Source organism: Orcinus orca, chromosome 9, assembly GCF_937001465.1.
Source record: "Orcinus orca chromosome 9, mOrcOrc1.1, whole genome shotgun sequence".
In the NCBI taxonomy this organism is placed as follows: domain Eukaryota; kingdom Metazoa; phylum Chordata; class Mammalia; order Artiodactyla; family Delphinidae; genus Orcinus; species Orcinus orca.
This window is the reverse complement of record NC_064567.1, coordinates 55,408,930-55,429,563: the sequence shown is the minus strand read 5'-3', so window position 1 is coordinate 55,429,563 and position 20,634 is coordinate 55,408,930. Positions and strand designations below refer to the sequence as shown.

The 20,634-nt window shown below is 35.9% G+C and overlaps 1 protein-coding gene across 12 annotated transcripts in view; it reads right to left on the bottom strand.

Moving 5' to 3' along the window:
• The window catches only part of AKAP9 (A-kinase anchoring protein 9), a 145,559-nt gene that overhangs the window by 51,400 nt on the left and 73,525 nt on the right, over positions 1–20,634 (bottom strand). For 11 of the 12 annotated variants that reach the window (XM_033420511.2, XM_033420513.2, XM_033420514.2 and 8 more), the window contains 6 exons: positions 19,934–20,287; positions 17,996–18,220; positions 16,761–16,901; positions 16,162–16,265; positions 13,108–13,313; positions 4,176–4,402 (listed from right to left, as the gene is read on the bottom strand). In XM_033420511.2, coding sequence (XP_033276402.1) covers positions 4,176–4,402; positions 13,108–13,313; positions 16,162–16,265; positions 16,761–16,901; positions 17,996–18,220; positions 19,934–20,287 — 1,257 coding nt within the window. The remainder of the gene's footprint in view (positions 1–4,175; positions 4,403–13,107; positions 13,314–16,161; positions 16,266–16,760; positions 16,902–17,995; positions 18,221–19,933; positions 20,288–20,634) is intronic. The other variant, XM_033420516.2, reaches the window with a different exon arrangement.

Here is a 20,634-nt window from a genome sequence, read left to right as displayed (position 1 = left end):
TGGAGAAGTAGTTGATTCTAGGGCTGGGGCAGGGAAAATACAAGATGGGCCTGGAGTCTCTGATAGTGCAAATGCTCAAAAGAGTAAGCACTTTGAAAGTGCACAAGTGCCAACCTGAAAGAGTTCTTACTGACAAAGCTGGAACAAAACAAACTACTGTAGTATTGGATTATAAACCACTGAAAAAAATTAATAGCTATGAGTTCATATGAAACTCGATTAGTTAAGTAAATAAATGTGAGTGAAGAAACAGCTCTTGGGACTTCCCTGGTGGTGCAGTGGTTAAGACTCCGCCTGCCAACGCAGGGGACACGGGTTCAATCCCTGGTCCGGGAAGATGTCACATGTCGTAGAGCAACTAAGCCCGTGTGCCACAACTACTGAGCCTGCGCTCTAGAGCCTGCGTGCCTAGAGCCTGTGCTCTGCAACAAGAGAAGCCACTGCAATGAGAAGCCCACACACTGCAACGAAGAGGAGCCCCCACTTGCCACAAAAAGAGAAAGCCCGTGCGCAGCAAAAAATAAAAATAAGTAAATAAATAATAGAAAAAAGAAACAGCTCTTACAGAATAATTCCAATCAATAAATGAAGGAATGATGAATGAATGATGATAGAAAATCACCATTGGAACACCACAGTAGTAACTGTGCAGGCAAGATCTACCAATGGATGCTAAGATTAGTGGATGGAAGTTTAAAGAGAAACAGGAAATGTGCATAGTATCAAACAGTGGAGAAACCCAGCTGACACCACAAGTAATCGAGATTAACAGCACCTGTAATAAGACATGTGCCTTTCGATTTGACACACAGAGAAGGGCACATAACTTCAATGGTATTCTTGTCAAAAATGAATAAGCTTCATGTAATCATGAGAAAATAGACAAAATCACACCGAGGGATATTTTACAAAATAACTGGCCAGTCCTTTTCAAGTGTCAAGGTCATGAAAGGCAAAGAAAGACTCAGGAACTAACAGAGTCTGGAGAAGATGAAGAAGACATGACAACTAAATGCAATGTGCGATCCTGGAATAGATCCTAGAACAGAAAAAGGACATTAGTGGGAAAACTGGTAAAATCCAGTCTGTAGTTTATAGTACTGTACCACTTTTAATTTCTAAGTTTTGATAACTATAGTGTGGTTACAAAAGATGTGAACATTAGGGAAAGCTGAGTGAAGAGTACGTGGGAACTCTCGGTGCTAGTTTTGCAACTTTTCTGTAAGTCTGAAATTACTTCAAAATGACAAGTTAAAAAACTGTACCCAATGACTACATCTCTTTAAGAATTAAATTCCAAGTTCCATGTGATCTGGTTCCCAGGTATCACTATGACCTTGTCTCCCACACTGTGCCCACTCTTCTTGCTCCAGCTACACCGGGCTCTTTGTCAACCACACAAAGAACTAGCACGTGACCACCTCAATGACCACCTCAGGGCCTCGTACTCACTATTCCTTTGCCTGAAACATTCTTCCCCAACTTACCTATGTGGCTGTCTCCCATACTTCCTTAAGGTAGATGCTTGACCATCACATTATCAGAGAGGTCTTCCTTAATTTTCCTACGTAAAATGTCCTCTTCCCCCATAATGCTCTACCTCCCCTATTTTATTTTCCTTCACAGTAGGTATCAACCATCCGGCATACTATGTTTATTTATTATCAGTCCCCACCATTATATTGTAACCTCTGTGAGAGTAGGGACTTTGTACATTTTGTTCAGTGCTGTACCTCCAGTATCTAGAAGAGCAATTGTTACATACCAGGTGTTCAATAAATTTGATGAATGAGTGACTCATCTCAAAGCATCAAGTCCTCCTATAAGCTTTACTTGTTCCTACCTTTCCCTAAACTGTCAGATACTGCTCTCTTTTCTACTCTCAGGGTATCCTATGCAGAGTTATTTACCTGAATTTCTCTTTCACTGCAAGCAAACAGATATAGCAGTGTCAGTTCTGTTTTAGATTTTTTTTTATGACAAGCGAAAAAGAATCAAGATAAAAGGGAAATATTCCATTATGAAGAAGAACCAAATAATGACTCATTAAAAAGAAAATGGAATACTAGTCATTTCACAAAGAGGACCACACATTATTTTGCATCTATCTGACTGTTAAAAATATTCATCATGTTCAAAATAATTTTAGTTATTAATGAGAATATTCTGAAGAAGTCAATGTCTTTAAACATCTCTCCATGGAAGAGTAGTAACTGAACTAAGTTTAAAGAAAATCTTACAGAGCTCCTATTCCCACTGCCTCAAAAATATAATTCATCTAAGAAAAATGATTTTTATATCAAGTGTCAACAACTACTTCAACCTTTTATATAACAGATATTAGTAGAACACTTCAAAATTCCGCTAGAATAATGTGAATATTATAATAATAATTTCTAGGTCAGTGGTTCTCAAACTTTAGTCTGTATCAGTATCACCTAAAGGACTTGTTAAAACACAGGTTTTGGGGCCCCATCATTTGGTAGGTCTGGGGTGGAGACTGAGAATTTACATTCAGAACAAGTCTTTAGTGGTGCTTATGTTGCTGCTTTAGAGACCACACTTTGAGAACTACTTACTGCTCTGGGCAAAATTTCTGTGATCTATTCAGTGATATTTAAAGTGAAACAATACAGTAAAATCTACATAACATATTGCCGCTTTAGTATTTAACAAATGGAGAACCATCAGGCTCCTACTGTACCTCACTACCTGGACACAGAAGCAGATCTGATAAGCTGTAATCTTAGCCTGGAAGACTGACTGTTTCAGGTATATCTCCCGCACTTGTCTGCTGACAGTGTTAATGGATTATGGGGAAAGTTTCTCTTCAGTAGCCTGTAGGAACAAGTCCAACCACTGATCGCTTCTGATTTGTATACCCTTTTTCCGTGTCAAATGACAAATATATTGCATTAACTAGACTGTCAATAAATTACAATATCAGGTAGTAGCAACAGTATTAACAGAGCTCAAGATCCAGGTCCAAAGTATTTAATAGTGGTCAAAAAAGGAAAAGTATTAACAGCTGTTTTCATGGTATAAAAGATAAAAACAGAAATTAAATACCAATGTGGCTGAAATAAGCAAAAAAGAAAAAAAAAGCAAGATCATGTGGAAATTCAGTATAGAATCAGCTGTATGACTTTCACAGGATAAAAGGAATAATTATGATGCATATTCAAGCATTAAAAGTGCTGAAAAGCAACAGTTGAAAATGCCAGAATTGGCTCAGTTTACTAAGGAGAGTAGCATCCAATAGTCATTGCTACTGCAGAAACAGAATAATTTCTTAAAGAAAAAAAAGTAGCATCAATGGAGGCCAGACATCAGAAATAGCAAGAGATCAAAGATACTCTTTCAACTTTCGTTTAAAATGCACATGGGATCTAGAATACTCTGAATAAAGATACCAGTGAAAAAATGTTAATAATACTGGCCCTGTAGCTTAGGACAATAAAGCACTCATTTGATTAACATGAGAGTTGTGATTCTACAGTTAAATTAAGTATTTTTAAAATAAGTGAAATTACTTCATTTTAAAACAGCAAACAATTTTTAAAATTCTGCATAGAGTACTTAAGAGACAATTACTATACAGGGTATAAAAATTTTATAGACAGAGAAAGTTGCAAGTTAAGGTATAAATACAATGGTATATACTCTCAAAAGTTCTATGAAAACAATACTTCAATGTAGAAACCGTCCCTCACTCTAGTTTCCTACCAAGGTAGTAAAGTGAGGTATTCTAATCATATTTGTGAAAAGAATGTAAAAATCACAGGAAGGAATGGTAGGCTTGATCTGTTATATTTAATAGTACTGCTATGACATACTTGAGCACACGGTTTGCTTTAGAGATTCCTTATACCATTCCTTCAAATAAATAATATATATTATAATGGAATATTTCATACAATGGTAAAGTTAAAATCTCTTTTGGTATCAAAAAAAGTAATGTGTAAGAGTCTAGAAAAATCTTAAAATTAAAACATTGAATTTCAGAATTTAAAGACTCCATCAGCAATTGGTTGTCACAAAGACAACCAATTATTAAAGAGGAACCAAACTAGATTTCTGTGAGACAGTAAAGAGAAAACATTTAGTCCTCGTTCCCTGGCTTAAAAGAAAACTCATTTCCAACTCAGTATATATTAGCAACGTAAGGAGGTTACCTGACTACTAGTTTCACTTATGGCTTCTAGGAGTTTTTCAACTGCCGCTTGTAGTCGAGAGCTAATGTTCAGCATAAGTTCTTCATTTTCAGGGTCTATTTCATTTCCAGTAAAGCCACTTCTCATGAGCTGCTGTGACAGCTCTGTTCCTTCCTCAGTTACTTTGGACCACATGCTACTGTCACTCCTTGGTATATCACTTCCAGAATAAGAGGGTTTAGATTCATCTGTAACCAGAATAACACTATTTTAAAGGTATAAATCAATTATAATAATTATAGTAAAAAAAAAGGTTACAAAATAAAATCAAAGTAAAACTTGAAATCATTGGAACTATAAGCTATCTTAGTTAACACTGCAACAAAACAAATAAAATAGGCAAATACAGAATGTAATATTATTTGATAACCTACCAGGTATAAGAAGGGGAAGAATAATGCCATGCTAGCTAATAGCGCTTGGCAGAAATTAATATTTGGGATAATTAGTATTTTTTCTTTAATAAAAAATTTAAAACACCTTTCAATGGATATTTACTAAATGCTCATCGCGTAGGGTTTACTAAGTAATGGAGACACATAGGTGGCAAGATTTGGTTCCTATCCGCAAGGACATTACACATGGTGTAATGAAAAACAAATATCTAAACAACAACATGAAAAGAAAACGTTGTGCAATGGGATATTCCAGGTGTATGGAACGACAGAAGTGCTTGATTTTGCATGGAGCAGACCCTTTGATTTCTAAGCACTATACTGGGCAGCATCACCTGCTCGGCTAGACAGTAAAAGGGACTAAAATCTTTTTGCAACTTGCTACTTTTGTAATAGCTATCCTGGGAAAAGGTTAGACTAATAAGCATTTCTAATTTTACCTATGGACTTGTGTTTCCACACTAGTCTTTTTTTCTTATGTAAAGAAAACTGAGTTTACATGGGCAGAAGATAAAGCTTTAGAAGTGTTTTCTCTAAACTGAAATAAAAGCATATGTTATTTATCACTGCCAGGGGATACAGTACTTATCTGTGGGCAGCATGCTACAATTGAACAATGAAATTTCCTGAAGAGGAATCACCTATCCTTTTACTACAAGTAGTACATATTTCTTATCAGTAACTGTACAAATTTAACAAATTAAAGTCACAAGAAATTGTAATTTCCAAAGTACATGGAATAAACATTCAGTATGATACAATCACCCAGGAGAATAAGAGCTATTTATTAAAAAGTCTTGCTAAAGTAGCTGGTGTCATATGGAAGTCTCTCAATCTCATGTAGTAATGATATCAGATGTGGTTTCAGATACAAGATCTGAACTCAGCACTATTCAACATTTTATTTATTTATTTCTGGCTGCCTTGGGCCTCTGTTGCTGCGCACGGGCTTTCTCTAGCTGCACCGAGCAGGGGCTACTCTTTGTTGCAATACATGGGCTTCTCACTGCGGTGGTTTCTCCTGTTGTGGAGCAAGGGCTCTAGGCTCCTGGGCTTCAGTAGTTGTGGCACATGGGCTTAGCTGCTCCGCAGCATGTGGGATCTTCCCGGACCATGGCTTGAACCTGTGTACCCTGCATTGGCAGGTGGATTCTTAACCACTGTGCCACCAGGGAAGTCCCAGAACAATCCGACATTCACTAAGCACCTCCTCTGTGTAAGTCACTGGCTGAAGAATCCAAAACTGCATTCTAGAAAATGACATTGTGTGGACCTTTTTTCTTTTTTAAGGTCTTTATTGAATTTGTTACAATATTGCTTCTGTTTTATGTTTTGGTTTTTTGGCCAGTGAGGCATGCGGGATCTTAGCTCCCCAACAGGGATCGAACCCACATCCCCTGCATTGGAAGGCAAAGTCAACCACTGGACCACCAGGGAAGTCCCTAGAGAAAATGACTTTAAATGTTTGCTACTACATAGTTTTGTCTAATTCTTAGTGTAGCAGCAGATACAATTTCATTTTGCATTTTTATTTTCAAAACTGAAAAACAACAACTAGACTGTATTTACTTACATTATTCTACATATTCAAAACTGAATGTCTTGATAATAGGGATTAACAGTTTATAAATATTCATGAGTTCAAAATGATCTTAGAATTCAAAATGAGTTCAGATATAGTACAATGTTTATTACAAAGCCAGTAAATAAAATTAATGTGGTCTAGAAAACAAATGATATATATTTTTCTTTTTTTTTTTTTTTGCGGTACGCTGGCCTCTTACTGTTGTGGCCTCTCCCGTTGCGGAGCACAGGCTCCGGAAGCGCAGGCTCAGCGGCCATGGCTCACGGGCCCAGCTGCTCTGCGGCATGTGGGATCTTCCCGGACCGGGGCACGAACCCATGTCCCCTGCCTCAGCAGGTGGACTCTCAACCACTGCGCCACCAGGGAAGCCCTAAATGATATTTCTGATGAAGTTATGGAAGCAAGAAATATTAGTTTACAACTGGTGTTAAAAAAACTAAAAATACCTATGTAATATAGCACCTTTATCTAAGGAATTAAATGCATTCTAGGGACACTTCCTTTTAATGGATACAGAGAATCTGACAAATCTGAGGAAAGATGATAGTCTGATATGATGGGCAATCAAGGCAGCTTTGTGGTGTGCAAGTATGTGGCGAAGCAAGGATGAGGTAGGGGAGAGAGCAGAAAAAAGGTCGCTAGAAAGTAGGCTGGATCCAAGTTGTGAATGGTCTTAAATTTTTCAGGAACCTGGGTTTTTTTGTTATAAATAATGGGGAAGTAAATCGTTTTTTGAGCAGGAAGATAATATCAAATGTGTGAATCAGGAAGCAAACTGCAGCAATGCAGAGGAAGGGTTGGAGACGGAGAAGAGTCTGGTTAGAATACTATTTCAATTGCCCAGATAAGAAATGTTAAAGGCGGACGGGGGCTGGTCACAGGTTGGAAAAAACTGAATGTGTAAGACAAGAGAGAAAGAAAAGTAGTAAAAGATGACTCTGGGTTTCCAGCTTAGATGATTCTTAGAGGACAGAAGAGTCATTAAGAGAAATACTAAAAAATTAGGAGAAAGTATACAGAGTAAGCATGAAAAATGATTAGTCTGAAGTGTTAATGGGCTATGTGGAGGAGAGAAGTCAACTTCTGGAAATATGGGTCTGTAGAGACTTAGGAGTCACCGTAGAAAGGTGAGAGTTGAACCCTGGAAGTAGACACATTTGCCTTAGGAGCAATATTTAGTGAGAAGAGGACAAACACGGTTGGAGCATAAGCCAACAGAAGAACCTGTGTAAAAAAAAAAGTCAGAGAAAGACAGGAAAGAGATGTTCCAGGAGACAAGAAGAGGATGTTTCAGAAAGAGAGAGACTTCAATAATGTTATTTGTCTAGAAAGTCAAACGGGACAAGGACTGAGAAGATGCTACTGGATGTGACAATCAGAAGGTCACTGCTGTCCTTAGAGAGAACAGCTTTGGTACTATAGAAACAGAAACCAAAGCTGGTGGAAGCAAGAGCTGGTCTAATCTCACATAGAGTTTGTTGCGGTTTACCTTAAGGGGGGAGCAAAGCTGAGAAAAAACAATTTTTTTTAAAATTATGACGGTATCAGCATGTTTTAGGGTACAGAGAAGGAATCCATGGTGAAGAAAAAACCTGAAGATACTATATATTGCATGGGAGCAAATCTCAAACACAAAATACAAAGGATATATAAAACAAAATGGCTTATAAAAAGCCACTGAAGGGCTTCCCTGGTGACGCAGTGGTTGAGAGTCCGCCTGCTGATGCAGGGGACACGGGTTCGTGCCCCGGTCCGGGAAGATCCCACATGCCGCAGGGAGGCTGGGCCCGTGAGCCATGGCCGCTGAGCCTGTGCTTCCGGAGCCTGTGCTCCACAACGGGAGAGGCCATAGCAGTGAGAGGCCCGCGTACCGCAAAAAAAAAAAAAAGCCACTGAATGTTAATTTTTTAAATGGCTAATAAAAAAATAGACATTAAAGTACCTAAAAAATATGAAGATGTGAACCAGCTTAATGTATTTTACTGATAACATTTTGAAGATATAAACAAACGAATAAAAATAATCAAATATGTTCTAATGAAGATACAGAACTTTGTTTATTCCAGTGAAATAAAGGAATGAGAACAACATCAAACTTGTACTGTATTTATTATAACTAGTCTTTGGCAAGAAAAAGATAAATTGGCAGGGCAATTTCATAAAATGCCAATAGAAATCTCAGAATGACCAGTTTGGTGAACAGAATCATGATTTCAGATTGGCCAACCACTCAGATCTGTGTCTTAAACATGGTATTAAACATGGTAGATGATGGTTATTCAAAAGGTCTTCAGTCACTTTTTTTATGGACTTTACCATGTTCATTCCATACAAATAGCAACAAGCTTCTCAGTTTAAGCAGGGCGGGTGACAGGATAGAGCATTCCCCTGCCCCAGTGGCCTGAAGATCTCTGGCGTTCCAAATGGAAACCACTGACTCTTGTGTGACTCTTACACTTAACAGATGAGTAAACTGAAGTGAGGCCCCAGGAGGCTAAGAGACTTGCTCAAGGTCACAGTGAGCTAAAACAAGGATCTCCTCATACTAATCCAGTATTCTTGCTGTAACAACACACTGCTCCAAAAAAATCTGCAGCAAGTAAGATTTAGTCCCTGGTCTTCTAAGGGGGAGGTACATGTATTTTATTACTGAACCATCAGAGTGTAGACCTAAAGGACCTCTTCTTTCAACACATCCTAGGGGAACTCATTTTTATGAACTAGTCTAATATTCACTCAAGTTCAAGCGATTTCACATTGGCTCAAAATTTCCCTTCAATTTCATAAACTAGGTTGCTCTTACGAGGAAGCAAACATTAGCAAGTCAATTATTTATTTTTTTAGAGAGTTAACAAGTCCACACATGTTTAAACTCTAAACAAGTTCAGACTTGAGGGCTGCAAACAGATTACAAGTGCTACTGCTCACAACAAAAGGTGATATATAAAAATTGAAAAGCAAGAGTTCCTTCATAATCAGATTAAAACTGAGCTTTTTGTTATATTAAATAAGACATAAAAAGAAATATTTCAAAAGTTCATTTTAGTTTTTACAATAATACTTTCATTAAAAATCTGAAGAAACATCAGAAAAATTCTTATGTATGGAACATGGTGTCAGTATTTTAAAGACATTATCTTCTTCAGTTTTAAATTATAAATTCTATTAATTCAATATTTCCTTCAAGATGCAAAGTGAATCTAAGTGCCCCCAAATGATACTAGTGATCTTCCTAATTTTGTTACTAAGACTAGCACATCACTGCCAAACACAAAAATATAAAAACTAATTAAATGGAAATTACACATAACACCAGCAAAATTCTTAACTCTGCTTTACTAGTCTTCGTACTATATTTCTTAGCAGAGGATTTAATTTTCCTTTTGTATCTTAACATTATTCTTTCAGTATCTATTAACAGTTAAATAATTAAATATTTATTTCAAAAGGCTTAATTGATTCAAATACATAAAGTGGTATTAAGTAAAACATTAAGTACCATGGTTTTATTTTGCCTTGAATCGGAATTTCAGTGCCTCCTTCACTGGACTGAGAATTGGTGTAAAGCAGAGAGCAAAAAGACATTGTTCAATACAACTGTATAACTGAACTGATTAAATTACTTATAATTGAAAAACTATTATTGGATATCTTAAAATAGGACATAGACATATTTAATCTATACTGGGAGACTTAGATGCATAACCATGCATAAGAAAGTAGGCTAGTAGATCAGATGTCCTTCCAAGTCTGCCTTCTCACAGAAAAGGAATATAACATAATCCTCTATGCTACATGTAAAAGAATGAAATTAGAACACTCCCTAACACCATACACAAAAATAAACTCAAAATGCATTAAAGACCTAAATGTAAGGCCAGATACTATAAGACTCGTAGAGGAAAAACAGGCGAAACACTCTTTGACATAAATTAAACATAATCACATAATCATAGCAAGATCGTTTTTGACCCACCTCCTAGAATAATGAAAATAAAAACAAAAATAAACAAATGGGACCATATGAAACTTAAAAGCTTTTGCATAGCAAAGGAAACTATAAACCAGATGAAAAGACAACCCTCAGAATGGGAGAAAATATTTGCAAACGAAGCAACTAACAAAGGATTAATCTCCAAAATATACAAGCAGCTCATGCAGCTTGGTATCAAAAAAACAAACAACCCAATCAAAATATGTGCAGAAGACCTAAATAGACATTTCTCCAAAGAAGACATACAGATGGCCAACAAACACATGAAAAGATGCTCACCATCACTAATTATTAGAGAAATGCAAATCAAAACTACAATGAGGTTATCACCTCATACCAGTCAGAATGGCCATCATCACAAAATCTACAAACAATAAAAGCTAGAGAGGGTGTGAAGATAAGGGAAACCTCTTGCACTGTTGGTGGAAATGTAAATTGATACAGCCATTTTGGAGAAACAGTATGGAAGTTCCTTAAAAAAACTAAAAATAGAACTACCATGTGACCCACCAATCCCACTACTGCGCATATACCAGAGAAAACCATAACTCAAAAAGACACATACACCCCAATGTTCACAGGAGCACTATTTACAATAGCCAGGACATGGAAACAACCTAAATGTCCATCACCAGAGGAATGGAAAAAGAAGATGTGGTACATATATACAACGGAATATTTATTACACAGCCATAACAAGGAACGAAATTGGGTCATTTGTAGAGACGTGGATGGACCTAGAGTCTGTCATACAGAGTGAAGTGAGAAAGACTATCATATATTAATGCATATATGTGGAATCTGAAAAACTTGGTATAGACAATCTTATTTACAAAGCAGAAAAACAGAGACACAGACGTAGAGAACAAATGCATGGATACCAAGAGTGGGGGGCAGGGGGGGATGAATTGGGAGAGTGGGATTGACATATATACACTATTGATACTATGTATAAAATAGATAACTAATGAGAACCTACTGTACAGCACAGGAACTCTACTCAATGCTCTGTGGTGACCTAAATGGGAAGGAAATCCCAAAAAGAGGGGATATAGGTATAGCTGATTCACTTTGCTGTATAGTAGAAACTAACACATTATAAAGCAACTATACTCCAATAAAAATAAATAAATAAAATAAAAGTAACACAACAACAACAACAAATTACCAATTTATTCCTTTTTATAACTATGGGAACACTGTTCTGAAAGTGAGTTTGCTGTCTTTTAAGATACGCTGTTTGGGGCTTCCCTGGTGGCGCAGTGGTTGAGAGTCCGCCTGCCGATGCAGGGGACACGGGTTCATGCCTCGGTCCAGGAAGATCCCACATGCCGCAGAGCGGCTGGGCCCGTGAGCCATGGCCGCTGAGCCTGCGCGTCCAGAGCCTGTGCTCCGCCGCGGGAGAGGCCACAACAGTGAGAGGCCCGTGTACCGCAAAAAACAAACAAACAAACAAACAAAAGAATCCGCCTGCCAATGCAGGGGACACGGGTTCGAGCCCTGGTTCAGGAAGATCCCACATGCCGCGGAACAACTAAGCCCATGCGCCACAACTACTGAACTTGCACTCAAGAGCCCGCGAGCCACAACTACTGAGCCCGTGTGCCACAACTGCTGAAGCCTGCGTGCCTAGAGCCCATGCTCTGCAACAAGAGAAGTCACCAAAATGAGAAGCCCGTACACTGCAATGAAGAGTAGCCCCCACTCTCTACAACTAGAGAAAGCCTGCGCACAGCAATGAAGACCCAACACAGCCATAAATAAACAAGTAAATAAATTTATTTTTTAAAAAAAAAAAGATATGTTGTTTGCCGAATACTTCAGCAACCACTTGGAGAAGTGTCTAGGAGAACTGCTAACAAAAAAGCACAAAATATTCTTGTAATGTACAGAACATTCCTCAGAGTGTCTTTTGAATATGGTGTAGGTCTTACCTGCAGCACAGCAAAATGCCCTCTTTCCCAAATGGTTAAGTGAAACTAGTTTATGAGATAATTGTTTTTAAAAAAACATAACTTGATAAATACTTTTACAATGAGATCAAGAAAATATTACTTAATTCTTTTCTATACATCAAGATTCATATGCAGAAAACACATAGCCCTCAACTGAGAACTTAACCAAGAGTGAAGTTAATTAAAAAAAAATACTTCTACGAAGTTTGAAAAGAGTGAGTTTAAAAGTTTAAAGTTACAGTATTATTTCGGCTCTTACTTTACTAAAAGCAGTTTTTAAAATTATCTTTGAATTCAACTAAGTTTTTAAAATCAATTTTACTTAAAATTCCAAATCAAGCTTTTCTCTGCACTTAGAAACATATTACTGGCCAACCTGTAATTAAGTAAACTTTCTCTAAGTGGGATAATTTCTTCTCCTTGCTCCACATGAAACTTAACAAACAGAATATTCTCAAAAATTGCATAAACTGGCATTTTTATTTTTAGATGACTGGCTTCCAACTGGGGAGAAGTTCTTGGGTATGGAATGGTAGTGAAGGAAGGCCTTGATCTTCTGGTCCAAGCGTCCAGATCCTATCTTTCTCCATCTGACAAAAACTCTTCCCTTTAGAGAGTGGTTTCAGAATGTTGGTTATACCTCACAGATATTGGTAAGAGACCTGAGTGGTGATATGGAATTTTTCTTTTATTGGTGGGGAAATTAAACAGCCTTTGGTTTACGCAGCAGAGTAATAACCCTGAGTATATGTAATGACAACTCTAAGACACCCATTTGCAAATGCTAAACAATAACGGTGTCTTAAGAAGAGTGGCTCTAGCGTCTTTGTGTTTGGAGGTCTTTTTATTGGAAAATACTTTAATATTCTCTCTTCTGTATTTTCAACACTAGTAAAGTGCCCTGAACTCAGCAAGATTTACTGAAGATAATGACAAGAGTTTCAACAGCATATAGAACTTTTACCTCCTGTGTGTTCCTCATGGACACACGACTTTATTGGTGACTCTGCTTCTGACCTCCAAATCAGGCTGGTCAATGACTGGCCTTTACTTGATCTATCTAGAATACCAAGGACATGGCGACCAATTGTTTCTTCAACAGCTGCTGTTGTCTTTACAACTTCTAAGAGGATCTTCAGAAGTCTGCTATTAGCTTTCTGGAGTGTATACCTGTATAGATAAGGAAACATTTATTAAAATATTTAATCTTTTTAAAGCAAACACTTATGTTCCACAAAAAAATACACTACAAAATATTTGACTTAAAAAATAAAACTTCATATGATCCTATTTCAATAATATGCAATAGCACTTACAATGAAGTGCTTTTTGTATTTATTTTATAATTATAAATTTTGTTTTCTTCTGAAAAATTTTCATCAGTGAACTATAATATTTTTTGAAAATGTGCAGCATTTTACTGACCTGAAAGAAATCAAATAACTAAAATTTTAAGCCAGTAGAGTTTGCAAATTAGAAGAAAATTTTAGGGAGATGCAAAATTTCAGTTTTAAAAAGTGTGGCAGTACCTAAGCACATGCAAGTTATTGAGCTGGTAATACCATTGATGGTTACTCTTATATATTTTACATTTAATCTTCTTTTATGTTAAATAATATATTTTAAAATAAATTCAAAAATTCCACCAGAAAAAAATATGCTTGTATTTCTGTAACTTAATGGTGATGACCTACATGGTTAAATTACAAAAACAGGCAGAGACCTGTTTTTAAAAAGGTCTATAGTACAATTTCATTATCTGCTAACACCAGAGGTAATATACCCCAAGCAGTTGATTATTTTATCTGCTCCAGAGACAGAAACTTCTCAAGTTACATATACCACACTAATTTCAGCCAGGAGAAGGAACCTATTTTCAACCAAATGGAATTAATAGTGCATCTCTCGTTTTTTATAGGTAATACATTCTTATTTTAAAAATTTTAAAAAATGCTCCTAACCACCCACCAAAATATCTTAGTACTCACAGATAATCACGGTTAACACTTTAATGCCTAGCCTTCTAGACATTTTCCCTCCTCTTCCTCTCTCATAAATACAGACATTTTAAAAACGAAAATTGGATTATCCTGGACAAAGTGTTTTCATAAGCTTTCATTTTTCCTCAACACAAACATCTTCATGTGTCAAGAAATATACTTCCATAAACGGTGACTCAGAAGGTGAACTGATTAACCTTTTGAATAACTAAACAACTCTTTTGTCCTAACAGCTTAATTCAACAAAGGTACTACAGTGGCGAACTATATATTTAATACATGGAGACAAAATAAGAAAATTTCATGTTAAAGGTCCTCTGACTTAAGACAGTTTCTCTCTCAACTTCACACTATGGGAGATTCACTGACAAGCTGGTTAAAGGATATCTGTTTTCACAGGCACGTGACATAACTATTTTAAGACAAAATAATAAATGGAGCGGTCTTCCTTCAGTATTTGTCAAGTGAAAAAGACAGTTCTATTTTTACACCTAGATCAAGTTCTCTGGTTACATAAGCAAGGAGATTAAAAATAAAACTCTAAATAATTTAGTTATTAGTAGGAAGTAAGTAAAGGGTTTTATTTCTATAACTTTTTCTGAGGTTTTGTTCAAGCCCCAAACACCCCCGGACTAGGATAATTTGAAAATATTTCTACATAAGAGAAGTGATTAAAATTAATATGATGGTAAAAAGAAATAAATAGGAATACTCATTTATCAACACTCACTACATAAATTCCTAAAAATTAAACACTGTATAATTTTAAAAATATACTAATTAGAGATAAATAATATAAAATAAACATTTTGTTTATTTTATATTGCCATGGTAACTCTAATTTTCATACACTGTCTTTCTTGTTTGAGTTCCATACTGACTGTGTTCCATACTGATGATCCAATGGGGAAGCCAAAATCTTAGGGGCCAAATTCCTCCATGCAAGCTGAGGAAGGAGGTTAGGAGGACACAGAGGGTTGACAGTCACAGATTGGAAAAGGAGGAAATTAAGTTAGTAGATATTAGTTTTAATTTTAAATTAGAGAAATTATTTTCATTTGACCAAAACAAATTTTAAAATACTGTGCTTACAGACCTACTGGAGAACGGACTTGAGGATATGGGGAGGGGGAAGGGTGAGCTGTGACAGGGTGAGAGAGAGTCATGGATATATACACACTAAAAAACGTAAGGTAGATAGCTAGTGGGAAGCAGCCGCATGGCACAGGGATATTGGCTTGGTGCTTTGTGACCGCCTGGAGGGGTGGGATAGGGAGGGTGGGAGGGAGGGAGACGCAAGAGGGAAGAGATATGGGAACATATGTATATGTATAACTGATTCACTTTGTTATAAAGCAGAAACTAACACACCATTGTAAAGCAATTATACCCCAATAAAGATGTTAAAAAAATAATAATAAATAAATAAAATACTGTGCTTAAACTCCTAATATTAATGTAGGGTAACTATTCTCATTTTCATATTAATCTCTATAAAATCAAAGTAAGGGAAAGTTTTGTTAACATCGGATCATTAATTTATTCCTCTAAAAATGTGGGATGTGGATTAAAAGGTCTCATCTGTTATAAAGTAAATGCATGAAAGAAGTTAAATGCAGACTATCACTAAAATCGTTTTTTTTCTCGTCATGAACAAACCAGGGGGTGGCTTATACTGAATGCATGTCCAAACAGTGAAGGAATAAACTCACAAGCACAACTTTGTTTTTTAGGATAAAAAATGGCATATGAGCAGAATAAAATTTATCAAGAAAGGTTCAATAACCAAAGAATGCTTTATCATTCACTGAGTGAAGTATATGATCAATATCCAGTAAAATTATATACAAAAGATTTTTTAATTTGTCTATTTAATCATCAAATACTGATTTTTTACATAGAGTACAATGTACAAATAAAATAAATGTACAAAATAGAAATAAGGACAAATAAAGTTTATAATATTGAGACAACTATTTTAACTCACTTTACATTGAAAAAATATGCATTCTGTATACCTTTCAGTGGACAGAATTTCAGGAGGCACCTCTTCAGGTTTTCTGTCCAATTCCTTTTCTTTAAAGGTCTGCTCCTCAATTTCTCCTTGGTTTTCATTTGCATTCTGTTTAAGTTTGTAAAAAGATAGAGAGGACAAAATAGAAAGAAAACCTGTCATCTTGGAAATAGCATGTCATTCTTCTATACTGTTATGACATGAAACAGAAGAAACCTCTGCGTGCAAAACAGATACTGTTTGAAAGAGTATTTAACTATATTTTATCAAGAGATTAGCATTATCAAAAAAGATAAAAAGTCTGGTGCACAGATGAAAAAAATTTTAATGGGTTCAAGCTAAGGCATGCTATAATGCAACAATAAAGTTTGTTAGGTTACTCTGCTCCTTGGTGAAACAACAGCTGTTGCTAAACCACTGTCAGATTCAAATTACCCTAAATGGAATGTAAGGCATCTTGACCCCACCTACCTTAAACGTAAACAATCACAAATATGTTAAGCTCATACCTATAAAAAATACATTTCACACAAACAACAAAGACACACAGATCCTACTGCATTGTGGATCCACTGCTCCTAGGTGGGTCAAAGTCCATACTACCTGTGTTTGCGTACTGCTGTTGCGCAGCTCACAACACAGCTTCTCTCTTCCAGCTAGAGACAGCTGCTTTAGTGCTTCCAGCTCCTCTAAAAGCACCCTCTCTCTCTCTGAAACCAGGTTTTCATTATCTATTGAGGATCTCTAAATAAGAAAAAAGGTCATGAGAGAATATTGTTTGCGATAGAAGGAAAAAGCAGGAATATTAAGCAGACTTCTTTTAACCCCCTGGAACCAACAGGCCCTGGTTCTATGCTGCTTCATCTTCCATGATTAGGGGTTAAAAGCATATATAAAGTTCAATGCAAAATTTGAAACTTAAAAAAAAGTTAATTAGGCCTAAATATTAAGCAATTTTTGCAGCTCAATTAATATTATTTTTATATGCAAGTTTTGCATTGAAAATTCAGAAGTTTAAATTCACAAAATGCAATGAAGAAAAGCGTAATTAATTTTTCCAAATGATATATCTTACATTCAACTCCCAATTTTCCTATTATTCTATATCTGAAACTATATTTCAAGAGTTCTCTATTTGTTATCTCTTGTTGTACCTTAACTTTTCAATTAAATTGAACAAATTTGTTTTTATAGGAACTTTTACATAAATATTTGCTTTTCTACGATGATTTTGTGAGTATATTATATACAGCAATTGAAAAGAATCCAGCTCCCAAATACCAAGGAATATGTAAATTTAGTCAAGAAAGTGGTAAGAACATTATGTAAATCTGCATTTCTCAAATCAAGAAGAGATGTTTCCCTGGAGAAAGTTCCAGAAACATACTACTTCCGATTTCCATTCATGATTAAAAAGATAGAATAAAGATAGATAAAGGTAAACCTTGGAGATGCTAATTGGTGTACTCACAAAACTATAAATAAACATGGGAAAACTGAATATCAACTGCACCTCAGCACAAAGAATTTCCAAAACTGTCAAAGTACTTTTGCCATGTATGGTCAATGGAATGTTTAAAAACAAACAGCCTTGTAACCACTTTTTCAATGCCTAAAAAGGCAGATATGTCAAACAGTAGAGAGATAGTGCACTCCAAGGTTGAGTTAGGTGTCCCTAACAAGATCTTAGGCTGTTGTGCTGGTGGAGTCTGTTCCTGATGTTAAATATTTGTATTTATTCATATCACGGCAATAATTCTGACTTAAAAAAAATAAAAAAGCTATATAAAGAACAATGCTATTTTAATTGGGGAGGAAAGGGACTCTGGGTCCCATACCTGGGCTAATTGTTTATTCAGCCTCTTGATCTCTTCTTGCAGCTGTTCCTGGTCTTCTCGCTGTCTCTCCATCTGCCGCATGTGTGCCTGCCTTAAAAGTTCCGTTGCCTGTTGATGTTCTTGGTATTGTCGTACAAGTTCCTGCCTCATATCTTCTAACTGTTCTTCATTTAACATTAGTTGTCTAGAAGCATCTATACTTGATACCAAAATCTCATCATCGAGCTATAACAGTAAAAAATTAATTAATTAATTAATTAAAAATTCAACCATAAAACATTTTGTGGAAATCTGTCGGCACTGATATTTTAAATAAAACAAAAGTAATTCTAATACTAACCCCACAGAGCACCTCATTTTAAAATTCCCATTATTAAAACTAAAACATAAATAATTTAAAAAATCTGTCTTAATTATAATTTCAAATCAATGTGAAGTTATTAGTTTATTATCATTATACATGTTGTTCTCCAAAAGCAAAGTAACTATCAGTTATTTCAGACGTAATCTAAGGGAGGAGAAGAATTAAGAAAGACATTCAAGATTCCTTATACTCTTAATGAATAACTCCATTATTTCTCTTGACATTTTATAAGGAAATAATATAAATGGAATACTTATATTTTAAAATTAAATTTATAAAAAGAGAAATTTTATCTCTTTAATTTATATTATGCAGTGGTCATCAGAGTACTACAGAGAAATGCTCGATAAGAAACAAACTTCAATAATTTCTATTTGGAAATAAAAGCCTTATATTCCACTTTCTCATTCTCATAAGAAGTCCACTCCTTAATGGGTTTCAACAAGTACCTCAATTCCTGAAGAGCTACTACTTAAACAAATCATTCTGCCTTGAACAGTTGCTTGCAAATTAAAGAGGTTTACATGATTACCTCACAACTTTGCACTTCATAGAGTTGACAATTTTAATTGAATATGCCTCTAAAAACATGTAACCTATCATGAACATGAATAAAAAATCTGAGGCTTCCCTGGTGGCGCAGTGGTTGAGAGTTCGCCTGCCAATGCGGGGGACACGGGTTTGTGCCCCGGTCCGGGAAGATCCCACATGCCGCGGAGCGGCTGGGCCCGTGAGCCATGGCCGCTGAGCCTGAGCGACCGGAGCCTGTGCTCCGCAACGGGAGAGGCCACAACAGTGAGAGGCCCGCGTATCACAAAAAAAAAAAAAAAAAATTGAATTAAGATAATTTTAAAAGAAGCAGAATTTACTACATTCTGTTAAAGGCCCAAACAGTTGAGGTATAGACACAGGATAGGTCCTCCATTAATGAATAAGTAAAGAAGAAGAGTATTAGTATAAATAGAGTAGAATGCTTTAAATTGTCTTCTCAAATGGGTAGCTCTTTCCTTGTGATATTATCCTATTAAATTAAGCAATCTTTTAATCACACATATTGCCAAATTGTAGTATAACTGATCTTGAATTGACTGAAACAAAATTAATGTAGGTATAAGTTACAATGAGGTTTTACCATGCACAATGTGTACAGGACAAATAGGAATACTATGAATCTGACTAGTTTTATTTAATAATAATACTAAGTCATTTATTCTTACACTTTAAAAATCCCAATTTGAGACTGAATTGAATACTTATCTTCTCCATTAAGCAGTATTACTGTTAATATTTTTATAGTGAGGAAAGTTACACTTTTTTTTTTGCGGTACATGGGCCTCTCACTGTTATGGCCTCTCCCGTTGTGGAGCACAGGCTCTGGACGCGCAGGCTCAGCGGCCATGGCTCGCGGGCCCAGCCGCTCTGCGCGGCATGTGGGATCTTCCCGGACCAGGGCACGAGCCTGTGTCACGAACCTGTGTCCCCTGCATCGGCAGGCAGACTCTCAACCACTGCGCCACCAGGGAAGCCCCCACACTTTTTTTAATAAGTTTTTATACTGAAGGAAGCATACTTACAGATTCTCTGACCATGAATGTTTTATCTTTGGAGAACATTTCTTCTGAAATAGTCAGTTCACGGTCCTTTGATTCTAGTATATCATCAAGATTACCCTTGTTTGATAACAGAACTTCCTTTCCATCTTCTCCTAACTCTTTACTAAGTGGTTTAAATTCTTCTTTAAATTTCTTGTCTGTTGCCTCGAAAGTCTGAAAACCAAAGTGACCTTGTGATAATTTCATTTCATTTAAATAATGTTCTTCCTGACAGAGAGCAGATGCTTGTTTTGAAGATGGAGCATCTTCTTTTTCCCCAGATATTCTAGATAGTTCACTTTGCTGAGCAAATGCTATACTCATTGACACAATGACCTAAAGAAATGAAGCAAACAAAAAACGATTAGATCTATAAATACTACCAGGAATTTAAAAAGCAAGTTACCTCTCAAAATTACTCGAATTAGTAAAAAGGTGGCCTCATGCTTTTAAACTAAAAGAAATCCTAGGATAAAGTGATAAGGAGATAAAGATTCTCTATTTTACAATGAATCTACTGTCAAAGTATTTTACTGCCTGCCTTTTAAAAATCAATAATTGTAAAAATTTTTTTTTTACCCTAACAGCAATAAATGTTTGGTATAGAAATTTAAATATCTTTAATTTGAGAAATACATTTCTATATAATTTTAAATGGCTTTAAAGTTTCAAATTATACATAT